At 37.1% G+C, this 27868-nt stretch overlaps 3 protein-coding genes across 4 annotated transcripts; 2 read left to right on the top strand and 1 right to left on the bottom strand.

Moving 5' to 3' along the window:
* Window positions 1-4205: 4205 nt before the first annotated feature.
* LOC133868416 (purine permease 21-like) lies at window positions 4206-6395 on the top strand. Its single transcript, XM_062305307.1, has 2 exons — window positions 4206-4251; window positions 5017-6395. Exons 1-2 carry the CDS (start codon window positions 4215-4217, stop codon window positions 6210-6212), a joined length of 1233 nt encoding a protein of 410 aa, XP_062161291.1. The 5' UTR covers window positions 4206-4214; the 3' UTR covers window positions 6213-6395.
* A 757-nt stretch (window positions 6396-7152) lies between these two features.
* LOC133868003 (UDP-N-acetylglucosamine transferase subunit ALG14) lies at window positions 7153-9154 on the bottom strand. The gene is made up of 5 exons (XM_062304792.1): window positions 8647-9154; window positions 8434-8573; window positions 7872-8018; window positions 7691-7750; window positions 7153-7586 (listed from the first exon to the last, which is right to left on the bottom strand). The coding sequence occupies exons 1-5, from the start codon at window positions 8822-8824 to the stop codon at window positions 7410-7412; spliced, it is 702 nt and encodes a 233-aa protein (XP_062160776.1). The 5' UTR covers window positions 8825-9154; the 3' UTR covers window positions 7153-7409.
* A 1477-nt stretch (window positions 9155-10631) lies between these two features.
* LOC133868002 (probable starch synthase 4, chloroplastic/amyloplastic) lies at window positions 10632-27702 on the top strand. 2 transcript variants are annotated; one of them, XM_062304790.1, is made up of 16 exons: window positions 10632-10944; window positions 13895-14132; window positions 17205-17286; window positions 17394-18486; window positions 18560-18611; window positions 20135-20257; window positions 20335-20410; window positions 20485-20669; window positions 20783-20977; window positions 21051-21122; window positions 21734-21943; window positions 22963-23088; window positions 25791-25940; window positions 26290-26351; window positions 26456-26531; window positions 26817-27702. In XM_062304790.1, the coding sequence occupies exons 1-16, from the start codon at window positions 10805-10807 to the stop codon at window positions 26991-26993; spliced, it is 3057 nt and encodes a 1018-aa protein (XP_062160774.1). In that variant the 5' UTR covers window positions 10632-10804; the 3' UTR covers window positions 26994-27702. The 2 variants fall into 2 exon arrangements, with proteins under 2 accessions (XP_062160774.1, XP_062160775.1); XM_062304791.1 differs by lacking the exon at window positions 10632-10944 and having other exon boundaries at window positions 14007-14132; window positions 17227-17286.
* Window positions 27703-27868: the final 166 nt, after the last annotated feature.

The following is a 27868-nucleotide window of genomic DNA, read 5'->3' as shown; positions in this document are numbered from 1 at the left end:
CTACATATCCAGGTCAGCATAAGTGCGCTCGGTCACACTTTAAGGGTGCACGAGCTCACTCGGGCATTCGTCAGGGCGCTGATGGCTATTGTGGGCACGTGCGCTCGAGCTCAACAGGGGTGCGCTTGAGCCCACTCTGGTGAAAGGCTGCTGAGGGCTGTTGTGGGTATGTGAGCTCGAGCTCAACATGGATGCGCTCAAGCCCATTCGGGTGAAAGGCGTTGTTGTGGGCATGTGCGCTCGAGCTCAACAGGGCTGTGCTCGAGCCCATTTCCAAAAAAATTCGAATTTTTAGCCTTTTTGCCTCAAAATCTCAATTTCTCTCTCAATGACCTGCAAAACACTAAAACACCAAAACTAGTCAAAAACATCAGAAAATAACAAAACTAAGGGTTTTACGAATTCAAATTAAGGGGTCCAAATATACAGTATTTGTGACTTATCAATCATCTGCCATCGCGTTGAGCCAATTAGGGGTGTGTTCCCCTGGTCACGTGGAGCGACTATTCCCCTACAGCATATCGGGTACTGATGATAGCGAGACACAATCTCCGGACGATAGCAAGACACAGGCTCTGGACGATAGTGAGACACAGGCGCTGTGCGAAAACTAGATCCAGACGATAGGTAAGTATATATTTTTATAAATCTAAAGGATATATACGTATTTATGTTTTGTAGTTAATATTCAATTCGAAATAATTAACATTGGTATTTATTAATGTGTTAGGTACTAATCTAGATGGCAACACTTGTTTCGAAGTGCTAACAATTACAAACCCACACAAGGCATGGGAGATCCCCGTGGGGAAGAGAGTCATGATAGAGTATAATCTAGGCTGGCAACCTATAGCACCCCAGAAAAATTAGAATAATTTTTTAGTGGATTAATAGATTTTTTATTTTTGAATGAAATTTTGGTTTAAAAAAAATCAATTCTCTTGTACGGCTTCGTTTTATTAAGCATTTTTTAGCCACTCACTTGTCTTCCACCTTTCATCTCTCTCTCGCTGACTCCCTTACAAGTTGCTGAGAAAGCCTGGCCACTTTTCCATTTTTTCTTCTTTAAGTGTCTGAAAGCCTTTTTTGCAAAAGGCCTTGTCATTTTTCAGTGCGACCCTCTACACGTTGCACCCATGCTCTGGGCTTTCAAGCCACGACACTCCTCTCCTTCCTTTTATTTAAGCAATCATTCTCACTGTTCAAGACATCAGCAACAAAGCAATTTCTCAGAGACACTCGAGCTTCAAAATTTTCAACTTAACAGGTATTTCAAGAGCTTTCTTTTTTAGCCTTCATTATGCTATCACTCGCACAAGACCCATTCCTATTTTCTTCTTCTTCTTTTTTTCTTCCTTTTTGTTTTTAGTTCTACCCTTTTCCTTATTGTTATTCTTTTATGCGTAAAGAAAATCATAAAGACAAGAGGGAGAGGGAGAAAATGAGAAACAGAGACAATGGGGAGAGAGAGAGAGAGAGAGAGAGAGAGAGAGAGAGAGACTGAGAGAAAGTGGGGTAGAAGGAGATCCAGCCGGTGGGTTGGCCACCGGACTGGGCAGATGACGTCGCCGGGCCGGCAGATCACGGCCCCGTGCCGACGGCGCCATCGGAGAAAGGATTTCCGACGGTTTTTTTGAGTTTTCTATAATAGAGAAGAAAAAAAATCCATCCTTTGGAAAGTGAGAAATCTTTGAGTCTTGATCTTATTTCAGTTTGGGTTGATTTGTAATGAAAATTTTGGCTTTGAGAAGGATTTTTCGGTAGAGAAGAGAAAAGAAAATTGAAATTTCTAAACTTTTTTCTGAAGAAAAACCGTAGGGGTGTAGAAGAAATCACTGGGTAGACTTTCGGGTTAGAGTTCTCTTGAGATTTAATTTTTGGTTTTGATTATTTTCGTTAATCTCATAGTTGAGGATTTCTGGATTGATGTTGTAGAAAATTTTGGGGGTTATTTTTCTTGAGGATTTTCTTTGTAGAAAATTGAATAGGTGTAAAATCTTTTGAGAATTGTTGGGTTGTTTTTCAGGTAGAGGAACCAAATGGGATTGAGAATTTCTGAGTCTTGTTTTGGGATGTTGTAGTTTTGATTGTGTTGTTGGGATGTTTTAATGTGATGAATTAGCTAGTCAGTTTGGAGTGGTTTTGGGGGCTGTTTGGAGATAGCCGGTTAGTGTTTTATCTTGGGCATTCTTGTATTTTTTCTGATTAACCAAACAGGTACACTATGAATTGGGTTGAATTATTTGGGAAAAATTTTGCTGAATGCTAAAGGAATGCTATGATTATTGGGCTGATTTCTTATTGTGGCCATATGTGTATCGATTATGTAATTTAATATATGGTTTGTATTTTGGATTTTTGCTAAAATATTGAGACTCTACTCTAAATCTCTTATTTGGTATATAAGATATATAGGTTGAATCTCTTTTATATGAATATTGGGTTGTTTTTTAGCAGAGTATTGTTATTGGTGTGAGAATTGTGGCTAAGTTTGCTAAGTTTCAGTATTTTTTGTTAATTGAAATTCTTTTTTAAAGTTCCTGTGAATAAATTACTGTTAGAATTAGGCTTAAATCCAACTTTGTATCCTTTTAAATTCTTTAGAGTAATTCTGTACAAAACCATTATTTCTGTTTTAGGGAATTGTAATTTGGCTACTGACTTAGGTTATAAACACTGAAATTGTTATCCCTATGCTGTCTAAATTAGGAACATGAATCTTTATATCATATTCATATGAATTGTTAGATCCTTTATATAATTTACATGATTAGATCATACTTGGTCACTAGTCATACAAAATATGTGTTGTTGTCTTGTTGATATAAATGATGAATCATATGTTTATTACATAATTTACATTATATAATGAAGATACAGTATGCCCTATTAGTATATCACCTAAATTCTAAGATTTAATATTATATAAACGAGCGAGCCGAGTTTTAAACGAATTTGTATCGTTTAATAATTGAGTATATTTTCATGTCCACGAATAACTTATTTAATAACTGAGTCGTGCACGAGCAAAGCTTTATCGAGCCGAACGCGAGCGAGCTCACAGGTAGCTTTGCTTCGTTTACATCCCTGCTAGCTTCAAATTCCTCAGCTCATCTCTTTCTTTGAGAAGTAGGTGGGTAGGCCGACTATAACTTTTTTCTTCTTCGAAATTCAAAAATGATCAATCACAAATTCAATGATAATTTTAAAAGTCACATTACTTTTAAGGGAGGTAAGAGGGAGATAAGAGTCTTGTATATAACATTGCTCTTTTTTTAATAACACGTGCTTCTCACACACTCTTTTCATAGTATTAATAAGAAATCATGTGCTTTTCGCATGCCTAAAAATCACATGTTATTCTTAAAAGATAGTTTCTATTAAATTTCTGTCCATTCTTAGTTTGCCTATTGATCCGCTTCTAGCTGCAAACTTTTTCCACGTCGATTTGGTTGGAATAATGGTCATCTCAATGCGGCTGCCTGTTTTGGGTTTTGTTTTGAATGCTTATCCACATTCTTCGATGATTTTGCTTCCAATAGTAAAGATGGAAATGTTAATGAAGTTTCTAATGCTCCCACATTGAAAGAGGTTAAGTATTGAACACTGCTTTATTTTATTTTGAAGATACGCTTCAATAAGTTAATCTGAAGCTAATTTGATTAATAAACAAAAAAGAAATGTGTACACACTTTAGTTGTTTAGAATAACAAACTACCAAAGACAAGCAGATGAATAATACTAGAAGTCACTTTTGTGTCATTTCAATAATAATGTGACTTTTAAAATCATTATTAGACTTATAATTAATCATTATTAAATTTTGATCAAATAATAATTTTAAAAATCACTTTATTATTGGAAGGATACAATAAAAATTTTGTAAAATTAATCGTAACACAGGATGCCCTTGTCACAATAAATTGTGCGGTCATCACAAGAAATATAAATGATCCAATTAGGCCACCTTTATCATGTTACTTATGAATGTGATGTAACCCATCTGAGTTTGCAGTTGTCAGGAGGATGTAAATATTTAAATTGATGCAATAACGTGTTAATTGTGGAATAAGGCCTGACATCACTGGAATTGGACACCCATCACCAGCCATATACTAAAACACAATTTGATATACAATCTTCATTTTCATTTTTTATAAAGGCTCTCTCTCTCTCTCTCTCTCTCTCTCTCTCTCTCTCTCTTCACCTCCAACATGGGGCAAGCACAAAATCTACAGCTCCGAGTTACGGGTAAGTCAGATTTTTATGAGTTATGTAAGGATTAGAGAAGAAAAGAAACCCACCTGAATATAGATCCCTAATGATTTTAGCACAAAAGGTTTCCCTAGTTCTGGTGTAGTTCTTAAATCGAAGAATTAGCACTTAGATGGATACTATCAAAACTGTCTAGCACTATAACATTGTAGCAGATGAATCACCTCAGAATCCAGCCTACATAAGAAACAAGTAATAAATTTAATAACCTTTTCTTTGGCTCTATTTTAGATCAAGAGAAAACAAACGTCTCAATTATTTTTTTTCTTTTTTTCTTTTTTTTTTCTTTATATATATATATATATAAGAAGTGTATATGCTACTAAGTTTCTAACAGAGATATGCCTAATAACCAGAAATTTTGGAGCAATACATAAATTTATTTCAAATAATCATGAATATGTATAGATATGGACACCTGCCAGTACTCTAATGCTTCAAAATCAACATTTGGGTGATATGGCAGCAAATTTTTCCCTCCCTACTCATGCTTCATGCTTTGTAGTTGTAGTACAGCTAAACTTATTACTAAAGGGAGTAACAAAATGGGAACAGAAGAACCTGAAATGCCACAAAATAATTCATTTTTTAATAGCATAGATTGAGTGTGTTTATTGATCCTGCTAAAAAATAGTATGCTTGTTGACAAACTAATTCACATGAAAGCAATATACGACCAAAAGGAATTCATATGATAGCAATGTCTATCCTGCAGTAATCCCCTTTACATGTTCTTACCAGTTCAAGAAGCCAAAGAAGCAACCTCGCCTGAGTATATCAATGCCACCAATCAATCAACAATCTCTCAATCTAGAAATTTTATGCGGTGGCTCCGGATGACCATCTATATACTCTTTGTCCTCTCTGGCCAATCTGCAGCTATGCTCTTGGGCAGACTGTACTACAACAAAGGTGGAAAGAGCAAATGGGTGGCAACACTTGTGCAAGTTGCAGGGTTTCCAATCCTCATTCCTTACTACTGCATCTCTTCTCCCGAAAACCCTACCACAAGCAGTATCCAGAGGAACCAACCATGCGCCTTAATCCTTGCCTTGATTTATGTCTCTTTTGGTGTATTTCTAGCAGCAGACAGCATGATGTATTCAATTGGGCTCTCGTACCTTCCTGTATCTACATTTGCCCTTATTTGTGCATCCCAATTGACCTTCAATGCTTTCTTCTCTTTCCTCCTTAATTCACAGAAGTTCACTCCTTTTATAATCAATTCCCTGGTCCTTCTCACCATCTCTTCCGCCTTGCTTGTATTTGAAACCAATTCCACAAACCCCAGTGGAAACTCTAACAAAAAGTATGAAACTGGACTCTTATGCACTGTTGGTGCATCTGCTGGGTATGGATTGATGCTTTCCCTTACACAGCTCTCCTTCCAAAAGGTTCTGAAAAAGGAAACATTTACAGTGGTTTTGGAAATGATAATCTATCAGTCACTGGTTGCAACCTGTGCTACCCTGGTGGGGCTTTTTGCTAGTGGAGACTGGAAAGGTCTAAAGAGAGAGATGGAGGACTTTGAACTGGGGGAGTTTCTTTATGTCAGTACTTTGGTTTGGGCAGCTATAGCTTGGCAGATTTTCACCTTTGGCACAGTAGGATTGATACATGAAGTGTCTTCCCTGTTCTCCAATGTCATAAGTTCTCTGGGTTTGCCAGTTATTCCAGTTCTAGCTGTGATCTTCTTCCATGACGAAATGGATGGGGTAAAGGCGATTGCCATGGTATTGGCTATTTGGGGATTTATTTCATATTTCTATCAGCACTATCTCGATGATTCTAAGTCCAAGGCTGAAAATAGAGACGTCAAAGAAATTTCAATGCTTCCCTTGTTGAAAGAGGTTACTGATGAACAAGATGGGTTTAAGAAGATCTACGTAAAAGTTCCACTTTCAACAGAAGAAAATGTCCAAACTTATGAGCATTGAAGTTATTTTGGTCCTTCTGTTCCCTTATTTCAATCCCAAGAATGAGAAGTTTCAATGTACAAATCCATATACCCAAATATGTAGGTAAAAACCTAGCCATTTTATTTCTCCACAGAAAGTGTAAACTACAATTTTGTCTATTCCATCTCCAAAATTATTGTCAGACTCCAGTAAATATAAACGCGCCCATTTTTCTCTAGACTTGTCAACCAGTTTGGGTAGAGGTTAGGGCAATTGGTAGCAAGCCTTGTCAAAAATGCTATGTTAGATCATCAAATTAGCAAAACAGCTAAACAAACCCCCCCCCCCCCCCCCCCCCCCCTCTCAAAAAAGAATAATTAACAGAAATGTATGTTCCACCCTCTCCAAACATATAACTCAGTTAAATTTTGTTAAATCAAAACAATCAAGAAAATTGAAGGAAAAAAAAAGTTTGAATTGTTTATTGCAATAATAGACGCACAAATTTGGGCAGAGAAGTAATTTCACTCTAGTTATCATAACTACAAACTTTCCATGTTGATACAACTACGGTACAAAAATGTTGGCGTTTTGAGATATCAGCAACCTACATATCTGATCTACAATGCCGAAGCACATTGTATTTAAATGTCCTACTGCCAAATGATTCTTTTTCCATTTATTCAACTAGCAAATTCATATTAGCAAGGAATTAAACTATCACCAGGATATTCAATCTGGGTACCTTTTTAAATTGTTCAAAAACATGTGGAAATGTGACATCAGAAAAGGAAGACAGACAGAAAGCCAAAGGAAGAGAATAATGAAAGTTGTGTGATAAAAACAGGATGTGACTAGATTTTGGACAAGAATTTTCCCATCACTCTCTACTTTAATCAGTCTATCTTAAAGCAAAGCACATCTCTGGATTAATTCCAAGCAAGGCAGAATAATTCTTTGTTTCGAAAAATGAATAGCATTATGTAAACCAAAATCATAAATTTATCAAAACTCAGGTTCATCTAAACTTACAGTGATAAGTAGTTCTCTCTCTTCTGCATGGCTGGGATTCACCATGCACAACTTAAATTTCACACTTACAAAAAGTAACACGTGAGCAACTCTACTTGGAAAAATAAAAAATTGTGCTATAGTTACACTTTGACAATGTTGACTGCATTGCAAAAACTTGGAGGTTGAAGTGAAAGTACCAATGTCAGCAGCTGAACTTATCAACTACATGAGACAACCAACATAGTGAGCCCGTGGATATTGTCTCAGTAGTTGTGGCCATTGCACAAAGAACTGATCAGCCATTCGTAACTTGTAAAGAAGCAACCCACTTAATGAAAGTCTTCTCACTCTTGCTATACTCTCAACGTAGAAAATTGATGACCATCTAATCCCCACTAGCTGCACTTGAGGTTAAAGGATGAACTATAATATAACCTTAAATAATTGAAAAATATAGACAAGCAAAACGACAGTGGAAAAGTCTTAATGGAGTGCATCCACACCTTGAAAAAGAATGCAATTGCACATAGTGGAACACAAGTCCCCGGCCCATTGCAGAGAATCTGAGGTTATACAAAGTAGATTGCAAAATATGATATAATAATTAGATTCATAATCTATATAAATGTATGTAGTGCCCAAAACATACATGTATGGAAGTATAAACAAAGGAATAGAAAATACCACTTGGGGTCTGATTTTAAACATTATCCAGAGTGCATGAGCCGTAGCAATTAAAGTTGTCCAAACAGAGGTTAAATATGATTGCCCAACTTCCCTACTTCGATAGATCTGCATGAACTGAGCAGTTTCTTCCACTTTGACCCCAGTCTGCATTAGAAATTATTCAAAAAAAAAAAAAAACTTTCATCGGCAAACCTGCAACAATCATACGAAACTAAAATGCAAATGCAGCATGGATCCAGCTCTTGATGAGAAAGCACAATATTTGCATACATCCCTATGGCAATAAAGGAGAAACACTAACAAACTATGCCCTTTGGATTCTGCTCTTTAAACTCGTTTAAGTCTCATCCTTTTTCCTTTTCTTTACAACATTGATTTATAAAACGGTAGACACTGGATGAAAAACGATACAAGTCACAAACACAGCATATAACAGCACAAAATCTCCATTTTGATAAAAGATTGTGTTGCGCATTCAACAAATCCAGCAAAAGATTACAATACAGCTGTTAATATCCTATCGAATAATGACGAAACAGAGCAATCTATCACTATGTACCTCATCAGCCAAGGAATCCTCAAGCGCGCGAGCTTTTTGGAGGCTCATATTATCGGTCGCAGCGGCGACATAGAATCTAGGGCTATACCTCTCCTTCTGCAACACCGACAACAGGTTAAGCATCTCCGCCGTGTGACCCCCTACAATTGCAACAACACAAACCAATAAGAATTTCCACTGTGAATTGAAATCAGAGCTGGCTCCATGGCTCACCTGAGCCTAAGACAATGAGTGTTCTGAGAGCTCTCGGAGCTTTGGATCGGAGAGGCTTGCCACTCCGGTAGATGACGTAAAGCACGCGAATCAGTATCAAGGTGAGGCTAATCGTGACGAAAGTGACGGTGAATTTTGAAGCCAAGATGGAGAAGCAACAGCAATTGCCGTTGACCATTGTGTGAACAAATTAAAGAAGCACTCCACAAAAATTAGGGACAAATAGAACACCAGGAATTCAAAGAATCGAATCCACTATCGTAGCGTACCAGTGAAAACAGTGAACCTGAAAAGTTCAATCGGTTGCCAATTACTCCGTCTGGGATTTGGGTCGTTTGGTGGGCGCATATTCTCTCTGGGAGAGTCCGTTTCTGTTTTGGATGGTCCGGTTACATCTGGGCCGTCCGTATGGTCCTACATCGGCATTTGGTGTGGGTCACGTACACGGGCTCTCTCGTGAACGGTCCTGTGCCTTTCTTTCTCGAGTCTCTCCTGCCGGATCGGGATTTTCGCAATCTTTTTAAGAGTTTGTTTAGAAAAAAATTTCAAAAAGCCTTTTTCACTTCTTGAATGCTGATTTTTCTTTTTTAATTTATTATTATTATTATTATTATTTTAAGATATTAGTTAACTAAATATATTTTCATTTGTAACCCATCGTTAATAACCTTTTCAAAACAAAATATACATTTTTTCTCAAAGTAAATAACAATTCTCAAAGAATAATTATCTTATATTTTTGGCAACTTTATGGTGGCAGCCAAAAGCTTTCGGCAACCTCACAATGGCCACAAGGAATGTCTGGTGGCTCTACGGTGGCTACTGTAAACATGTGGCAGCCCTACAATGACATTTCACAAACTTCTTGTGACCCTAAAATGGTTGTTGTTAATGTCTAATAACTTATTTGGTGGCCATAATGAATGTCCAGTGGCCTCGCAGTAATTGTCGTAAATTTTTAGGGGCCCGTGGTTGCTGTCGCCTGGTGACCACCACTCTGAAATGTAAACTACAATAGTTTTTTCTTTCTTTTATTTTAGGAGAATGCTCTTCAATTTTTTTAAAAAAACACTTATTAAAATTTTAACAAACTAATTTTCATTTATCTCCGCATACAGTACTTTTTTCAAATGTGGCCCTATCAAATTTATTTTCAATTTTTATCTTTTCTTTTTTACAAAATTGAGAACACTTTCACAAAAACTTTATTAAAAAAAAAAAAAAAAACAAAACCCTAACAAACTCTACTATTAGAATAAAATTGATAGCATCCATTTTATGATCAGTATTTAAAATTAATACATCTAATGGCGTACATGATTTCTCATTATTTAAAATTTTAAAATACGTGCTAATATTAAATTTTATAAACACCGTTAGATACACTATCTTCAAATTCCGACATTCATTTAAAATGGGTAGTATCTATTTTATTAAATAAAATTAAGAGGATCGTATTCCTTACTACCGAGTGTTGCAAACTGGGATTGCTCTTCAAGGATTATCATAATCACAACCATTCCAAAATAATAATAATAATAATAATAATTTTATGTACATCACTACGCGAATCTACTCTTGATGTTAATATACTTTTTTGAGAGTAACGTTACATGCAGGGGCGGAGCCACACTATGGCTTGGGGGGGGGCCCAAGCCCCACCAAGCCAAAGGGCTCCCCCAAAAAAAAAAGAAAAAATATAATTTTTACCCTTCATTTTTAAAAAATTTGTAGTTTTGGCCCCCCTAAATTATTTTTTTTCAATTTGGCCTCCAAAGCCTAAAAGCTGGCTCCGCCCCTTATTTTATGCCGGATATTACACCTTCATCCGACTCATATTTTACGTGGATCAATCACCATGAAACTGATCTAAACGAAAGAATCATGGGAGGTGACGTGGAGGCCTGACCCGGACCCAAAGTCCGAAAGCCCGTGCGATTTAGATAAGGTTATAATGACACATACGATATGATGAACCCGCACGTACCATCACATATTCGATCTCAAAGATGCCAAGAGTACTGCTTGCAATCACATGCCAACTTTTCTGGTAACAACCAGGGCCTAGTAGTCGTTGTGGCGAAGAAACCATTTGTTCTATATCTCTTACTTGCTGCGAAGTCTTTCTATTTCACTGAGAGTTTTGATTGGAGTGAAAATGTCTGCGAAGCTATCGACGTTTTTTGTGAGCGAGGGAATTAGCGGACTCACCTGCAAGCATTCAAGCGTGCGCTTTCTCGTGCCGGTGCCTCATCGGTTGCTTCCTGCTTCCTGTAAAATGCGTAAGCGTAATCTCAGGTTCTCTCTCTCTCTCTCTCTCGGTCATCTTCAATCTCATCTAGTTTCCTTGTTTTTACTTTCCTTTCTTTTTGGTTTTAGTACTTGGAAGAGTGTTTGATTATGGTTCTGTTGCTTGATGATTCTTGATCATAGTTTTAGTCTTATAAATTGAGTTTTTGTTTGGTGGGTATGGTCCTAAAACTCTTGATGATTGAGCTGACCTTTTTGTTTTCGGATTGGGTGCTTTTTCGTGGGTTTTGAATGACTAGTTGGATATTGGTTAATTTCTTTGTTCTTTGTTTCGTTGGCCATATAATTGTGGTGGTGTGTGAAAACGCAAAGTACAATGCACTTCGGAATTCCACTTTTTGAAGCTGATGTGCCACTGCTAGAGCTATTGCCTCTCAAGAATCTTGATGAATATCTTTATAAAATAATATATATAATTTTAGATCCAAAAAAACCAAGTTAGAAAATTATATTTGCGGTCCTTCTTTAAATATTGTGCCTTTGGGTTTGTGGGACCTAAGTTCTTGACAGATTTTAAATAAGTGTAGTTAGGTCAATAGATTAATCCCCCGTTGTTCCTCAGTAGCTCAGTGGTAGAGCGGTCAGCTGTTAACTGACTTGAGGTAAATGAGTTTCAAGGCTAGATAGAAATAGCATTGGACATGTTTTAATAACCTACAAGAGATTGCTCCAATTGAGACTAAGGAGAGAGAATGCTTACGAAGACGGATAAGCGTTGAAAGGGGGGGAAAGGGAAAATATCATTATGTTGAAAATATGACTCTAGAAAGAGCAGGGAGTGGGTATAAGATCGATTGTCTATCATTATTTTGAAACTTTGACTCTTGAAAAAATATAATAGTTGAACCAAAAGTTAAAGATATTGCTTAGTCAAGTGGGCTTCAATTACTTATGGGGTAACTTCAAAATCTTCAATTCTCAGAACTTGGTTACATATAGTCTTATTTCTTTGGCCTTGAATCGATTTGGATTCCTTTGAATTGAAGCTATTTTTCCTGCTTAATTAAAAGTGCGTCGTATCACAATTCCAAACAAATTACTGCTTATTTTGTTCCACAAAGATTTAATTTTTTTTTGTATGCTATTGTGTACATTGAAGGCCTTCTAGATCTCGAGGTATATGAGCTTGTATTGCCCTTAGGTTATAACACCCCCGCCCCTCTCCTCTTTTTTTTTTTTGGGATAAGTATTAAGTATTGGAAAAAAAAAAAGGATAAGGCACCCAAGTACACAAGTAGTATACAAATGCGATTACCCAAAACATTTAAAGTAAAGAAAACAATTCTATGCCCAAGTTAAGGACAAAAAGAGAAAGTAAGAAAGAGGTCTTATAAGAGTGAAGGATGGACTGACACCCAGCTGAATAGCACTTTAAGAAAGGCTGACTTTATCCCATGGAATATCTTCAAAAGCGCTCTTATTGCTTTCCATCCAAATACACCACATAAGGTATAATGGAGTAGCTCTCCGTTCTGCTAGAATCCTCCCACTCCTCGACATTCGTCCCCTTATTACCCTTAGGTTGACTCATTTTTAACCAGGATGGGATAAAATCTAATTGATAAACGTTTATTCAAGGATTGCTAGAATATTAATGCAACTATAAGTTTTTTTTTTTTTAATTTTTTTTTTTTATAAGTAATAAATTTTATAAAAAAGCGTAAGGTACCCCAACGTACACAGGAAGTATACACAGGAACAAACAAAACCCTCAACCCTAAGACCCTCAAACCTGAAGAATACACAGGAACCAAATAAACCTTCAACCCTAAGAGGCTAAGACCCTCAAACCCAGAAATCACATAGAGCAAACACGCTACATAACGTGAGCCTTACCTTTCCTTTGCCGAGAAGACACGCTTTCATTGCCGTAGTTAATAGATCTATTTAAATTCCACAACTCCCTCATGGTTTTGTTCTTAGGACGCCCGAGTTTAACAATCCAAAGAAGGTCCTCTTCAATGGCATTCGTAAACTCCAAGGAGGGCTCCTCGACCTCCTCACCATTCGACACCCTATCATTGACATCAGTAGGAATGTCTGAGGAACTACAACGCAAATAGGAAGGAGAAACAACCTTCACTGCAGACGAGTGAGGATCCTCGACCTCCAAGGAGGGATCTTTGACCTCCTGATCACTGACTAGATCCGAGGAAACCTCCAACAGCTGCGGGGGAAGAGGGATTGCTGGAGAAGAACATCGCCGAGACTTAGAGGGCCTAGGCTTCAAAAAACCCTGCCAGAGAAAGCCCACATCAACACTTGCCAGAGCGTATGATCTTATTTTTTGATAAGTAATTTAAAATTAAATAAAAAAGCGCAGAGGGGCGCAACCCTAATACACGGGAAGTATACAAGAGAGCCCCTAAACAGGAGGAGCCAGAGCGTATGATCTTACATACAAATATTCATGACAATTAGGAAAACATTATAGCACCGAATGAACTTGGTGCTTCCCAGCATCCATTGTTGATGAATTTTGTGTCAATGGTCAAAATTTGACCTGGATTCCATGTCTTCTGATTTTAATACTGCTCTTCTTGTTTGAGTTGAAAACAAAATCAGGAAATGTTGTTTGATGAGGCATGTATTGTGTGCCTATTTTCTAGATTGACATCCCTTGAAAACTTGTCCTTAATTTGAATCAAATTTCTTGTATTAAGAATATGAGGGTGATGCTTCTTTACAGCATTCAACTAACCAAAGTTACCAGCTCTGTTCATGATATTTAGATTTTTGGATAAAATAAAGAACTTTTACCTCAATTTAATCTTATTAGTAAATTTGACAATGAAAACAACCTTCTCATTGGATGTTCTTATTTTTTCTTTTCCTGTATAATGTATCTTGAGTCCATTATATCTTTGGATAGCGAATTATGTACCTTAAATTTGATAATAAGTTTACACTAACTTGATTATTTCTTACATACATGCAGTTCCCATCATAAAACACAACAATTAAAGAAAGCTGCTCATGAACGGCCTCCAAGAACAGCAGATTTTCAGCCAAATGGTGATGATGAGTCTGAATCTGAAAGTGCTTCAATAATTAATGTCCCAATTTTGAGTCAGGAAATCATTTCTGATGATGATGTTGACACGGACATAGTTGTGGAGCATACCAATGGGAAGGAGTTGAGTGACCAGCCTGTACCTGATGAACAAAAATCTATGGTATGGTCCTTCACCAAGACTTTTAAAACGAAATTAATAATCTGGGTTTGGACTATACTGTTCAGTTTTTCTTTCTTTCTTTCTTTCTATCTGCATATATATGTGTGTGTGCATAAATTCTCTCTCTCTTGCTCTGTCTCTCTCTCTCTCTCTCTCTCTCTCTCTCTCCTTTTTTCTTTACAAGGTGAGTGGGATTCTTGCTGGTGAATTAAGAAGACTCAGCACTGTCAAATACGGTTTTTTGATGTGTGTGTGTGTGTGTGTGTGTGTTGGGGGGGGGGGGGGGGGGGGGAAACTCAAATATTTGGACTTCAATAAAAAAATATACCAAGATTAATATGCTCTAGTTTCCAAGAAAGATATTTTTAGACATTATCCTACAGTTGACTTTTTTCTCTACTCTAAATTGGTCAGAAAAGGAACCTGCAAAATGTTCTTTACATCTAATATTTATGCATGAAGACAAATATTCTCTATTAACTATCAAGACAAATTTTCCTTATATATAATCTTCATAACGCTTACAGGCACAAATCATGTGCCTCTCCACTTGTGGTTTGTAAAAGGAAAATTTTTGTTTATAACTTCCTGATCTGGTCATTGCCCTGTTCAGTTTGTGATGCTTTCTCAAAGCAATATGTTAAAATACCATTTATCTTAAAGGCTTATGTTAATAGGAAGGAGTGAAATTAGTATTTTACACTCCCTTCCATGTGTATGACTAGACAACACGTGGAATATTTTAATTGAAATAGAAGGTAAACTGTAGAATTAGGGTTCGAACTCAGTATCTGCTATGATACCATGTTTTAGGTATGTTTGGGAACAAGAAGAATCTTGATTCTATTTGCTACAGTGTTTAGGTTTTTAAAAAACAAATCAGATTTTATTTCACTTTCTCTAATTTTATCTCAGAAAGTCAAACTATCCGAACATATTTTTCAGCTTTATTTGCCTCGGAATTCGCGCTCTAAATTATAGTTGAATTCAGATTTCAAAAAATCGAGCACCCAAACGTGTCATAAACCACTACTTGTTCCAAAAACTTAAGTTAGTAGGAATGGTTTAATCATATAATTAATACTCCAAAATGATATCTCATAATTTGCATCTGCACTGTATAAGAGAGTAATATCATATTCTTATTTTTGTATCTGTTCGAGGAGGATGTTGTATCCAATTCTCCTATATAGTTTAATTCAGGCCTCCGTGCTATGTATTTCCCTTGTCACTTAGTTTTGTCGATTTCCTTGTTCGTTTTTCTCTTCCTAGTTAGATGTTTCATTTTATATACTTCCGGTGTACTTAGGGGCGTCTTACACTTTCAATAAGATTAGATTTACTTAGAAAAACAAATAAAAATTAAACTCTTTTATATCTCTATAGTTTCAGGATGATGACTTTATTTGTCTTTCGACAGATTTTTTTTCCTGGTTAAGCCCACTGAAGCATTAGTAGTCTTTCATTTCAATCGCAGTGCACAACTTTACACTTCAAGAACAACAATTTTCTATTTCATAGTTACAGGTTCGATGCATGAATTATAACATCATGTTGGGTGACAGGATGGTATAGGAAAAGTAGAACCCCCTAAGTACACCAGGGGTATACATAAGGAACACCCAAAACAAAAACAAAAAACAAAGAACCCATCCAAGGACACCCGCAAGAACCCGCAAAGAGAGCCCACAACCCATCCAAGAACAAGAATTACAACAATACATCCACAATGTTATTTTTTCTATATCACTTGGGCATTCGGAATTTGAGGATCTTCAACAGGGTTTTGTTAGGGAAGTGGTCGTGGCGTTATGTGCATGAGAAAGAGGCTTGGTAGAAACTTATTGTGGACGCTAAGTATGGTGGTGTGTGGGATGGGTGGTGTTCCTTAGATCCCCCTAGGTCTTATGGATTGGGGCTTTGGAAGAATATTAGGAAGGGGTGGAGTTTGTTTTGTTGTCATACCAGATTTATCTTAGGGCATGAGTCAAGGATCAGATTTTGGCATGATGTGGTGTGGAGAGATGACCCTCAAGGAAGCTTTCCCTGTTTTATATGGCAATGCCCATGACAAGGATGCGCTTGTTGCAGCTCACTTGGTTCCAGGGAGTGATTCCCTTCAGTGGGACATTAGCTTTATTCGAGCAGTCCACGATTGGAAGGTGGAAGTCTTGGCTTCCTTCTTCACCTTGTTGTACTCCATAAGAGTGAGGAGTGAAGGGGATGACAAGCTTTGGTGGACTCCTTCTCACAAAGGGAAGTTTGATATTAGTTCTTTCTATAAGGTCCTTGCTTGCAAAGAGGAAGCTTCTTTCCCCTGGAGAAGTATTTGGCGGACCAAGGTTCCCTTGAAAGTGGCCTTTTTTGCTTGGTCGGCAGCGCTAGGGAAGATCCTTACCTTGGACAATCTGAGAAAGAGGCGTGTCATTGTGATTGATAGGTGTTGTTTGTGCAAAATGAATGGGGAGTCTGTGGACCACTTTCTTTTCCATTGTGAGGTTGCTCGTGCCTTATGGAATGCCATTTTCAGCCGCTTCAGTTTGTCTTGGGTTATGCCTCTTTAGGTGGTCGATTTATTTGCTTGCTATTAAACGGGTGGTCGCTCTCGAAGTGTTGTAGTGTGGAAGATGGTTCCTTCTTGCCTTTTTTGGTGCTTGTGGAAGGAACGAAATGATAGAAACTTCGAAGACAAAGAAAGGACAATTGAGGAGCTCAGAACTTTCTTTTTTTATTCTTTGTTCTCTTGGACTGTTGCGTTCCTAGCTCTCTTAGTGATTAGCTTTCATGATTTTCTTGTTCCTTTTTCTTCTACCCCCTAGTCGATTTTCTTGTATACTCCTTTTGTACTTGTCTACTCTTTGCGTTTCTTTTTAATGATATTCCTCTTACTTATAAAAAAATAAATTAAAAAAATAAAAAATATGTTATTTTTCTATAATTTGTATTAGAGCTTGAGTTGGTACTTTTTAATCAAATCTGTATTCTTTTCCTCTTATTGGCTATTGAATCAGAGGAATCATTGGAAAATTAGACAAAATTTATTATTATTATTATCCTTTGGTTGTCTCACAGGCTATAAACATGGATGGTGCAGAGCAACTTTCAGGAGTTCAATCTGAGGATTTGATTGGCATGATAAGATATGCAGAGAAAAGTAGGATGTCTGCTATACTCTTTAAGTCCTTTCAATATGTCTCTAGTTTAGTGCCTTTGTATCAATTTACTGTGAAATACATGTCTGTGTTGTCGTTCTTGCTACAGATATCCTTCTTCTCAATCAAGTTCGGGTCCGTGCGCTTGAAGATGTTGAAAGGACGGTCACTGAGAAGGAGGCACTGCAAGAAGAGATTAATGTTTTGGAGATGAGACTGGCAGAGACTGATGCCCGGATCAAAATTGCTGCCCAAGATAAGGTACGTGTGGAACTCCTGGAAGACCAGTTAGATAAGCTGCGGAATGAACTGACTCACAGGGGTGTTACTGAAAGAAATGAGCTTGATATGTACAATAATCATGGAAAACTTTTGAATCAGGAAGCCTCTGTACTACATGATAATAGTTTTAATTCTTTTAGCAAGGAGATTAGTTCATTGAGGGAAGAAAATATCTACCTGAAGAACGATATAGAGGTACTCAAGGCTGAGCTTAGTGATGTCAAAAACACAGATGAGCGTGTGCTTATACTCGAAAGAGAGCGCACAGTGTTGGAATCTGCCCTGAAAGACTTGGAGGTTAAACTGTCCGTTTCTCAGGAAGATGTTTCTAAACTTTCTACTATGAAAGTTGAATACAAGGACTTGTGGGAGAAGGTAGAAAATTTACAGGCCTTGCTAGATAAGGCAACCAAACAGGCAGATCAAGCAATTATAGTATTGCAGCAAAACCAGGAGCTCCGAAAGAAGGTTGATAAACTGGAAGAATCCCTTGAAGAAGCTAATGTCTATAAGCTCTCGTCAGAAAAAATGCAACAATATTATGAATTAATGCAACAAAAGATCAAAATGTTGGAGGACCGTCTTCAAAGGTCAGATGAAGAAATTAATTCCTATGTTCAATTATATCAAGAATCAGTGAAGGAATTTCAAGAGACACTCAATAATCTGAAAGAAGAAAGCAAGAAAAGGGCACTAGGTGAACCTGTGGATGACATGCCTCGGGAATTTTGGAGCCGTTTATTGCTCATAATTGATGGTTGGTTGCTTGAGAAAAAAATATCAACAGATGATGCAAAGTTTTTGAGAGAAATGGCGTGGAAGAGAGATCGACGAATTCGTGATGCATTCATGGCTTGCAAGGATAAGAATGAACGTGAGGCTATAACTACATTTCTCAATCTGGCATCATCGCCAACATGGTATTAACAATTTTAACACTAAATTGCAGCGAATATTTATACTGTTGTTTAATTTGTGCCCTTTGTTGATCAGTCCAGGATTATATGTTATTCATATTGCAGCAGAAATGGCACCAGTTGCTAAGGTGAACTCAACTTAGCGCAATTCATTTTTCTTTGTCATTTTTACTCTATTTTTGGGAAAATATTAGTGAAGTTCTTTTTATGTTGATTTAGAATTACATTACCAACTGCTTTTTAGAAAGGCAATACTACTTGAAGGAATTTGCGAGCATTCAAATATGTCCATGTTATTGAAAACAATCTCTCTAATGTTGTATCATCTATTTTATGAAACTATAAGTTAGGAGGACATCTCAAGGAACTTGCTCGAGTTGGAATTGCCATCATATGTCAAATAATTTTAGTGTGTAACAGCACCTGCAGCTTCACTGAAGCCTCTTTGATAAGATGCTTAATTGCATTTATAATGTCACCTGTAGTATGGCTTCCAGGTTCAGAAGTGAAGTCTTCTTTTCTGGCTGAATTCTGTAATCGGGTGATTGTGTAGACAAATGGTCAGTTTGCACTCTTTGGTTGAACCGTATCTATTTATGCTTTTCTATGAAAAGCAGCATATATGGCTCCAACAGAATAAGTTGTCCCTTCCAGAAAATAATTTGGTCACTCAACCAGAACCTCAGAATTTATTATTACTATTATTATTATCATTATTATTATTTTTTTGCCTTTTCATGGATGGTTTAAAGCTGTGCTTTAGATTCTGGACTGTGCTCGGTTTTGGTTAAAGAATTTTCTTTCACAAATGTTTTTTTTTTTAAAAAAATTAAAAAAATTATACCGATTACCATTCAATTACCAATACTTGTATCGACATAAAATACAGATCTAAAACGCCATATTCAATTGCTGGCTGCCTGGCTAGAATTGGGTCCCTGGTAGTGTGGCTGGTACAACTTCCCTACTTAGAAAGAAATTTTGCGCAGTGTGAGATAGGAGAGACTGTCCTGCAAGGACCTGCAGTGAAGGGGCCTCTCATTTTTATTTTATTTTTAATAAGGAATGAAACCTTGCAAACCAATGAAAACAGTGTCCTCTAGTTCTCTTTGGTCTTTTTTCCTTTTGTTGACATCCTTGGGTAAAAAAAGAAGTTGCAGTGTACTTGCCATTCTAATTCCTGCTTGGAACATATGTTTTTCACTTTCTGGACATATTTTTCTAATTGATCAAATACATGACTTCCTTAAACGTCCACACTGAAATTGTGCAATGCTGCCTGGAACATTATCATGCGGATTCAATTTGCTCAGTTACGTCATAACTTCCATTTTATGCACACATCTAAATGGCCAGAAAATCTCAGACGTATCTCGAGGAGCAAGTACAAATTTTACTTGGGTTCATCACAATCTCATACTTAGAGATTGCTTTTGGGAGGGTTTTTGGCTTCATTTGGTCTTCTAGATTGTCTTTAACTATCTATTGTTTGTATTTGTATCTTTGTGCCCCAGAAATGCTCTTTGTTGGATCTTATCTGCCGTGCTCATCTAAAAGCTATTATCTATAATTTTTATATTGCCTTTTTCTTTGCTTAATTTCTATTGTTGGTCTACAGTTTTTTCAAGATTCTTTGTTGTTTCTTTCATAGGTTGGTGGTTTGGGGGATGTCGTGACAGGTCTTGGTAAAGCTTTGCAGAACAGGGGACACCTTGTGGAAATTGTTCTTCCAAAGTATGATTGCATGCAATATGACCGAATTCGTGATTTGAGGGTGAGTTTTTATTTGGGTGAAAATTTTGAAAGTACCTGACTTTGATGAACATCGTAATGACCTGATTACCTTTACAGGTCCTAGATGTGGTGGTAGAGTCATACTTTGGTGGCCGACTATTCAAAAACAAAATCTGGGTTGGCACTGTTGAAGGTTATGGATTTCATAGTTTTTGCTTGCATCGTATATTTTAGCATCACATACTTACAATAGTTTTAACTATGCAGGTCTTCCTGTTTATTTTATTGAGCCTCATCATCCTGACAAATTCTTCTGGAGAGGGAAATTTTATGGCGAGCAGGATGATTTCAAACGTTTTTCATTTTTCAGCCGAGTGGCGCTTGAGTTTCTTCTTCAAGCTGGCAAGAAACCAGACATAATTCATTGCCATGATTGGCAGACAGCTTTTGTTGTATGGACCCTTTAAATCTTCATTGTTGACTCATGCTTTCTTTGAGCTTCTGACATTCACATTCATTTGTTATTTTTTTAATTGAATTAATGATTTTGTTTTTGCTTTCTTAGGCACCCCTTTATTGGGATTTGTATGCCCCTAAAGGATTGAATTCAGCTAGAATATGTTTTACATGCCACAACTTTGAATACCAAGGGACTGCTCCTGCTTCAGAATTGGCATATTGTGGTCTTGATGTCCATCAGCTAAATAGACCAGATAGAATGCAGGACAACTTTGCACATGATAGAGTCAATCCTGTTAAGGTATTTATTTTACTTGTATCATTCATCAAGACATGCTACTATTTCATTACCTCTTACAGATTCTATTTTTCAGGGTGGAGTTGTATTTTCTAATATTGTGACGACAGTTTCACCTACTTATGCACAAGAGGTGCGGACTGCTGAGGTATGACTTTTGCCTTTACATTGGTTTTGCTGCATTTACTTTAAAAGTTCACTCTCTTTAAGAATACTTAAAAATTGCTTCTATAGTCATTATTACAATTAGGCTCCCAGCTGAGAAGATTAGGAGGAAAAAGAAAGTACCTATTTTTCATTAACATCATGTAATGAAATAACCTATATGTATTATATGACATGATGGGCTTTGGTCTTTGTGATAGTCCCATGAAGTCTAAGGTTCAAATCTCCTTGGGTGAAAACAATTTCTTGGGGTTAGCCCGCTGGCGAAACTGGAGTATTACCCGATCCGTGTGGAGAGTGTGCTTTACACGGGTCCGTAGTTTACCTAACAGGGGTGAGTACACGAAGTGGCCCTGCCTTGGAGGGGTTCTTCGTCATAAAAAAATTATATGACATGATGGAATGGCATTGGTGTTTGTGGCTTTGAATTTAATCAAGATGACTAGGATGAGACTAGGATGGAGAGTCTTACACAAAACAGCCTAGATGTTTAAGCTAGTGTCAAAATCACTCTCATTGCTTTTCATGGTTAAATCTATGGTTAAATATCCTTGATTGTTCATGAAGGCTTATGTGTTATTTTATGTTTTACAGGAAGGAAGAGGTCTCCATTCAACACTTAATTTGCATTCTAAAAAGTTCATAGGAATTCTAAATGGAATCGATACTGATACATGGAATCCTGCCACTGATACATATCTCAAAATCCAGTACACTGCAAATGATCTTCAAGGGAAAGCAGAAAATAAGGAAGCTATGAGAAGGCATCTAGGGCTTTCTTCTGCAGATGTCAGGAAACCACTGGTAATTTTATTTTATCAAATGTTTAGTTTTGTGATGAGAAGACATCATCATGTCACATTAAGTCTTCACATTTGGCTAGATTTCAGATTTGTTAAATTGTAATATTCAGCACTAATATGAGTACAATAACATGCTACACGGAAAAAATTATATCATGACCCACCACAACTGTGGTTTTATGATACACCTTGCCACCTATAAAAGTATTATATCCTGGATAAAGCTTCTAAGAGCTGTCCTCTAATCTTTATATTCATGCATATCTGAGAGCATTTCTAGAATGGAAGCTTAAGATGTTTGCCTGTATCCATATCTGCCCTGCTTTTAGTTGATATTGGTATGAGGACTGAAATTTCCATTGAAATTACTAGCTAAGAGCTCTGGAAAATACTGTTGGGAGATCTTAGACTGGGAAACTTCTATTTTCTTTCCTTTCTTTTTAATTACTTTATAAACAGCTCTTTATCAATGTACTTAGGAATAAAATTGATTCCACTGCCAAAATCTTTACTGTTAAGTTGCTGTGGTTTTTATAGAATCCCTGTTAGTGCTTACCAAAAAATAAGTAAAAGAATGAATAAACAAGTATCCATGGTAATGATTTCACAGAAAGATTTCTGTGAAGTCTGTTCTATATAAATAATAAGGCATTTAAATTCTCCTTTTATTGTGGGGAGTGGTTGAGATAACATACTAATTACCTTAAAGGTCTCTTTTGCCCATGCTGTGTGTATGTTATACTCTCATTTAGTGATATACTGCCATGTAGGATCATCTTTACGTTTTGAGGAAATGAAATTACCACTGGGCTTGTAAGGGAAGGTCTTGGGTTCAATACATAGAGAGGGGTTTGGGAGGGAGAAGGCTACCTCACACCGTGTAGCCTAATATTGCTACTAGATAATTAGAATAAAAATAAAAAATCAGACATTAGCTATGATTACTTTGTTTATTATTGATTATAGTTGGTCAAGCTTCTCGAACTCTTACTTGTTTCTGTTGGATCTGTTATTTAATAGGTGGGCTGCATAACCAGATTGGTGCCACAGAAAGGTGTACATCTTATTAGACATGCGATATATCGAACATTGGAGTTGGGAGGACAGTTTGTACTTCTTGGCTCAAGCCCAGTCGCACATATTCAGGTGTGTTTTACTGTTCTATTATTAAATTTCTTTTGAATATTCTCTGCAATTTGCCTTTCCCCCACCCCTTCCCCCAAAAGAAAAGTGAAGGGAGAGGAAGGTGTTATGTGTGCAATTGAATGGGATTCGGATTAGGGATTGCAGAATTGGGGATTGATCAGTACGGCTAGTAGGAATCACTGCTAGGGCTGAGGTGGCAGAGAAGGATCTAGATGCTCTGCGTTTTATGTTAAATTCATTGTCGTTTTACGCTTTCTGCATTTTAAGTTTTCCTTGGTGCGTTTAGTAGCCTTTCCTTGTAATGTTCTAGAACTTTGCTAAGCAGTTGAGAGGGGAATCTCCAGCTGGCATTCTGTTAGAAGGCTGAACAGAATGGGTAGTTTATATGTAGCTGGGTAAGGGAATGAATGGGTAAGAAAGAATCCAGACGTTAGAAACTTATTCTCAGGAGAAAGAGCCTCTCGAATGCTCACTATCTTTTTTCAATGAAATTCTAGTATTCCTTTCTGTCATCTTCTTCATATCTTCTCTAAAAAAAACCCCTAAATCCAAAAACAGCACTTAACAGAAGGACTTGTTTTTTTTAGCTCTGAGAGCCTAATCCTTGTTATATCTTATTTGTTATTCTAACGCTGATGTTTCAAGTTTACATTTAGCTATGGGGAAAATCAAGATCAAGACCATTAAGTATTTAAGAAAGGAAAATTCAGAATTATATCTTCTTTTTTTTTTGTTTTTTTTCCTTCTTGAAAATGCGTTTGGTAATTGGCTTGAAAAAAAAAAAACAAAAAAGAAAGACAAAAGGAAGGTGGGGGGGGGGGGGGGGGGGGGGGGGGATGTAGGGACCTCCTCTCTCTGCTACCTAAGGGTAAGGGGGAGGCTGGGTGTTCCCTCACCGGTGATCCACCCCTATTGATCTCCAGAGGGTGATGGGGTCAGAGGCTCACTCCCTCCTCCACAAGGGGGAAAAATTAGACTCCATCGTGGAGGTTGAGACTATAGACGAAATCGATGAGATTGGAGCTTGGATAGATCTAGTTGTGGAGGTAGGGGATAGAGACAAGGTCAGAGGGGTTGACATGGAGACCCATGCTTGATGGCCATGTCACGCGTGGGGTTGGTGTAGATGCATGGTGGGTGGCGAGGGTAGAAATGTGTGAGCTAGATGACGACCATCAGCTTGGAGGAGGTTGATGGAATGCCCACCATTATTGATGAACGTTGCCGTTTTGGGCCCTAGGGAGGTGGTGGCAAGTTGCTTGCAGATCAGCCACTTGGTATTCTCTGAGTAGGGAGGCGCAGCAAGGTGAATCCTGGAGGAGAGGGCAGACCCACCCCTCGTCGCACCCCTAGCGCCCCCCCCCCCAACAAAAGGTAGCAGGGAGATGGGGCGGGTGGGGTCCCCCCCTACATTCTCTTTTTTTTTGTGGTTTCTTTTTCTTTTTTCTTTTGTCTTGTTTTGTTGGTCTGAAAACTGATACTTTTTTTTCTTTTTTAAATTCTGAAGATCCTTATAATATGTGCAGCTGTCTGTGCATGTAGACCTATAGTATTCAGCAATAAATCCCTAGTACTGGTCCATGTTTATATAGCACATAAAAGAAACTGTTATCGAGTATGCGTCATAAAGATGTACCCAATGACAGGCAATTACCTTGCAGTTTTTCCTTTTTTGATAGTTAATCATCATTTTGATGTCTTAGTTGATTAGAATACGAGTGAGTGAGTTCCATTTCTTTATATGGTTGTTATTGTGTTTGTAGGTTGTTAAAGTAGGAGTTATTCTGCAGATGTGTCCTTATTGGTCCTATTACTATACTATTAATGGGTGGCTCCGCAATTTTAAGAGTTTACTACATCTGCTTGAGTTTTGGAAAATTTTAGATGATACATTTGACCTGAACTGATTTAGTTTTGTTTTGAAAATGGGTATCATGATATAGTTTGCTCTTGAATCTTCAGTCATCTATGAGTAAATAAGAAAGCCTGTAACTTCATGGTTTAGTTTGATTAAATCATTTTTTTAAAATTATGAATGTGTATGCGAGGCGCTCCAATCAAAGACAATTTCCAGGCATTTTCATTTATAAACCCCAACCCTTCTTTTTAGCACCCTATAACTTGATTGTTCGTATCATCTCACCTCTTAGGTTGTGTTCTACATCATTGCTGGCATTAGAGCAAACACCAGTTATATATCAATTGATATGCCGTCTGATGAGTAGCTCATTATCTGAGATAATTCAGAATATTGGTGTATTTCATACGCTTGAATTGGAGCAATTATTATATTAGATGACAGTGAAAACTTAGACTTATGAAGATTTATTAGATTACTATGCCAACTTTATGAATTCTACAAATCGATGACTGTCAAATACATACCCATTTTGGATTCTTAATCTCAATATGCATTTAAATTGTATGTATTTACTTTGTCAAAACTTAAAGCCAACAGTTCAGTTGCCATGTCTATATCATTTACTTGTGGTAATGAACATATCATGTCTGTTGAAGTTTAATTGCTGCTTCTTCCACCTGATGGTTATAAGTACTTCTTTGTAGCTACTGATTTGTTTATTATAGAAGCTCAAGACTTGTTTCCCGTTGGTTCTCTGTTTGAGAAGTCAACTTGGTCATTTAATTATATGCTGACAAAAATGTTTTTCTTATTCTCTGATTATTAATTTTTTATTTTGTAGAGGGAATTCGAGGGTATCGCAAACCATTTTCAGAATCATGCTCACATTCGGTTGATATTGAAGTATGACGAATCTCTTTCCCATTCCATATATGCAGCATCCGACATGTTCATTATCCCATCTATCTTTGAACCATGTGGACTTACACAGGTAAAGTCCGCACTCATTCCTTAGCAAAAATTCTTGAATAGCAAACAGCCTGAGCACATTACTTTCTCATAAAATTGTACTTAATGGAGAGAAACTTAATAGGTGGCACAGCCCTGTACTTCTCATTTAAAAACAGAAACTTGGAAAGCTGGTTCTCAAAATGGACGGATGATGTTACTTTAGCTATTTCTTCTCTATTCTCATTCTGTGGCATAGAAATATCTAGCCGAACACGTTATTTCAATATACTGGTGCTGAGTCCAAATCCTAATATGTGTACTGAACTTTTTTGCTGTCTTAATTCCTTGTAAATTTACTTACCCAAAAAATTCTTTGTAAATTTTATCAGATGATAGCCATGAGATATGGTTCTATACCCATTGCAAGGAAAACTGGTGGTCTAAATGACAGGTGGGCTACTGAGTGCCTCCTTGAATATAACGTCACCCTATTGTGATTTGAGGTTACTCCTTTCAGAAAACTCTTATTTGAACCGTCATATTCTTCTTCTGCAGTGTTTTTGATGTTGATGATAATACGATACCTCTCGCATTTCGAAACGGATTTACATTTTCAACTCCTGATGAAGAGGTAAGTCAGTGGAATAATGGGCATGTACGTACTTGAGTAGTCTTGCGTGTATATGCGTGTTTTATGTATTTTCATCTGGCATCCATATTTGAGGCTCTGAGCTTTCAATTTGCTGCTCCAGTCTGGTAGAGGCTTGGTCCACTGCAGCAAGCTACCACAGATCTTAGTGTCATGTGTAAAGACTGTTGTTTTGCCTCCCTCCTCTAGTCTGGATTGTTGTCAATCCACTTTAGTAAAAATGTCCCATTTGCAGTTACTTGTTCTAATGCATCCTTATTTTGACAGGGAGTAAACAATGCTTTGGGACGTGCATTTAACCTCTACAGTAATAACCCTGAGAGTTGGCGGCAGCTTGTTCAGAAGGACATGAATATGGATTTCAGTTGGGAATCTTCATCAGCACACTACGAGGAACTTTACTTGAAGTCGGTGGCCAGAGCAAGGGCTGCAAGTCGGATCTAAGTTTGCTTGCTGATAATGTTTTACTTTGCCTTTGGCTATAGAATAATGTTAGAAACTACATTTTTATCTTATAATTATTTCACAATGTTGATTTAGCAGTCCCAATCAACCCTTGGATCAATTCTTGTTAAAAAAAAAAAAAAATCAAGGATTGGTCGGTATTAACATTCATCAACATTATGTAATAGTTGTGAGATAAAAATGTAATTTCTAGCGTTACTCTAGGCTAAAAGACGGTTCTCCATGCAAGCATGGCTTATGGAACAAACATTATTGGGTGTTTGTATATGAAGGTGGAGCTGAGATTGATTGGAATGCTTGATTTATAGATATATTTTAAGTGGCCGGGAACACCCCGGGAAGCAAGCAGGTGTACAGCATGAGAGATGAAATAGAGTTTTGTGATTTTGATGAAGGCTAAAGCTGCTGGCTGCAGCGTTATTGGTGGATTTAGCGTTCCCTACGGCTTCCCCAACGCCATGTTACACTCTTTACACCATTCATTTTATCATAAAAGCAACCTCCGTGTTAGGGTTGATGTATATTATGTTATCTAATTCTTTTAGATAAATATAATTGACCATTTTATGTATACCCTGCTGTCACAGGAGACAAATGTACCGTTTATTTAATGCTTTCATTGTAACACAAGATCATTTAATAGTATGCCTACTCAAATATAAATAGAGTACATAAATATTTTAGCAAATTTATTGTCATTTTTATGTGTATAGAATTTATGTGCTAATATTGACATCATATATGCATATACCAACTTTTAATCAGAACAAGAGATTGATACTAAGCATTTAATTTGAAATGGGAGGATCCTATTCCAAAATTGCATCATTGGTCCTTAACTTACAAATCGCTCT

This window comes from Alnus glutinosa, chromosome 5, assembly GCF_958979055.1.
Source record: "Alnus glutinosa chromosome 5, dhAlnGlut1.1, whole genome shotgun sequence".
Lineage (NCBI taxonomy): Eukaryota > Viridiplantae > Streptophyta > Magnoliopsida > Fagales > Betulaceae > Alnus > Alnus glutinosa.
The sequence above is the reverse complement of the archived record's forward strand: the minus strand, read 5'-3'. Positions and strand labels throughout refer to the sequence as shown.

What these genes read in the sequence shown, in the direction of transcription:
- LOC133868002 (XM_062304790.1), top strand. Translation starts at nt 10,805, where the DNA reads ATGTCTGCGAAGCTATCGACGTTTTTTGTGAGCGAGGGAATTAGCGGA. An exon ending in CTGGGTTGGCACTGTTGAAG is followed by an intron (nt 20,411 to 20,484) that starts GTTATGGATTTC and finishes TTAACTATGCAG; the next exon opens with GTCTTCCTGTTTATTTTATT. An exon ending in CAGATGTCAGGAAACCACTG is followed by an intron (nt 21,944 to 22,962) that starts GTAATTTTATTT and finishes GTTATTTAATAG; the next exon opens with GTGGGCTGCATAACCAGATT.
- LOC133868416 (XM_062305307.1), top strand. Translation starts at nt 4,215, where the DNA reads ATGGGGCAAGCACAAAATCTACAGCTCCGAGTTACGG. An exon ending in TCTACAGCTCCGAGTTACGG is followed by an intron (nt 4,252 to 5,016) that starts GTAAGTCAGATT and finishes TGTTCTTACCAG; the next exon opens with TTCAAGAAGCCAAAGAAGCA.
- LOC133868003 (XM_062304792.1), bottom strand. Translation starts at nt 8,824, where the DNA reads ATGGTCAACGGCAATTGCTGTTGCTTCTCCATCTTGGCTTCAAAATTC. An exon ending in TTAAAATCAGACCCCAAGTG is followed by an intron (nt 7,751 to 7,871) that starts GTATTTTCTATT and finishes GTATAACCTCAG; the next exon opens with ATTCTCTGCAATGGGCCGGG. An exon ending in CAATTGCATTCTTTTTCAAG is followed by an intron (nt 7,587 to 7,690) that starts GTGTGGATGCAC and finishes CCTCAAGTGCAG; the next exon opens with CTAGTGGGGATTAGATGGTC.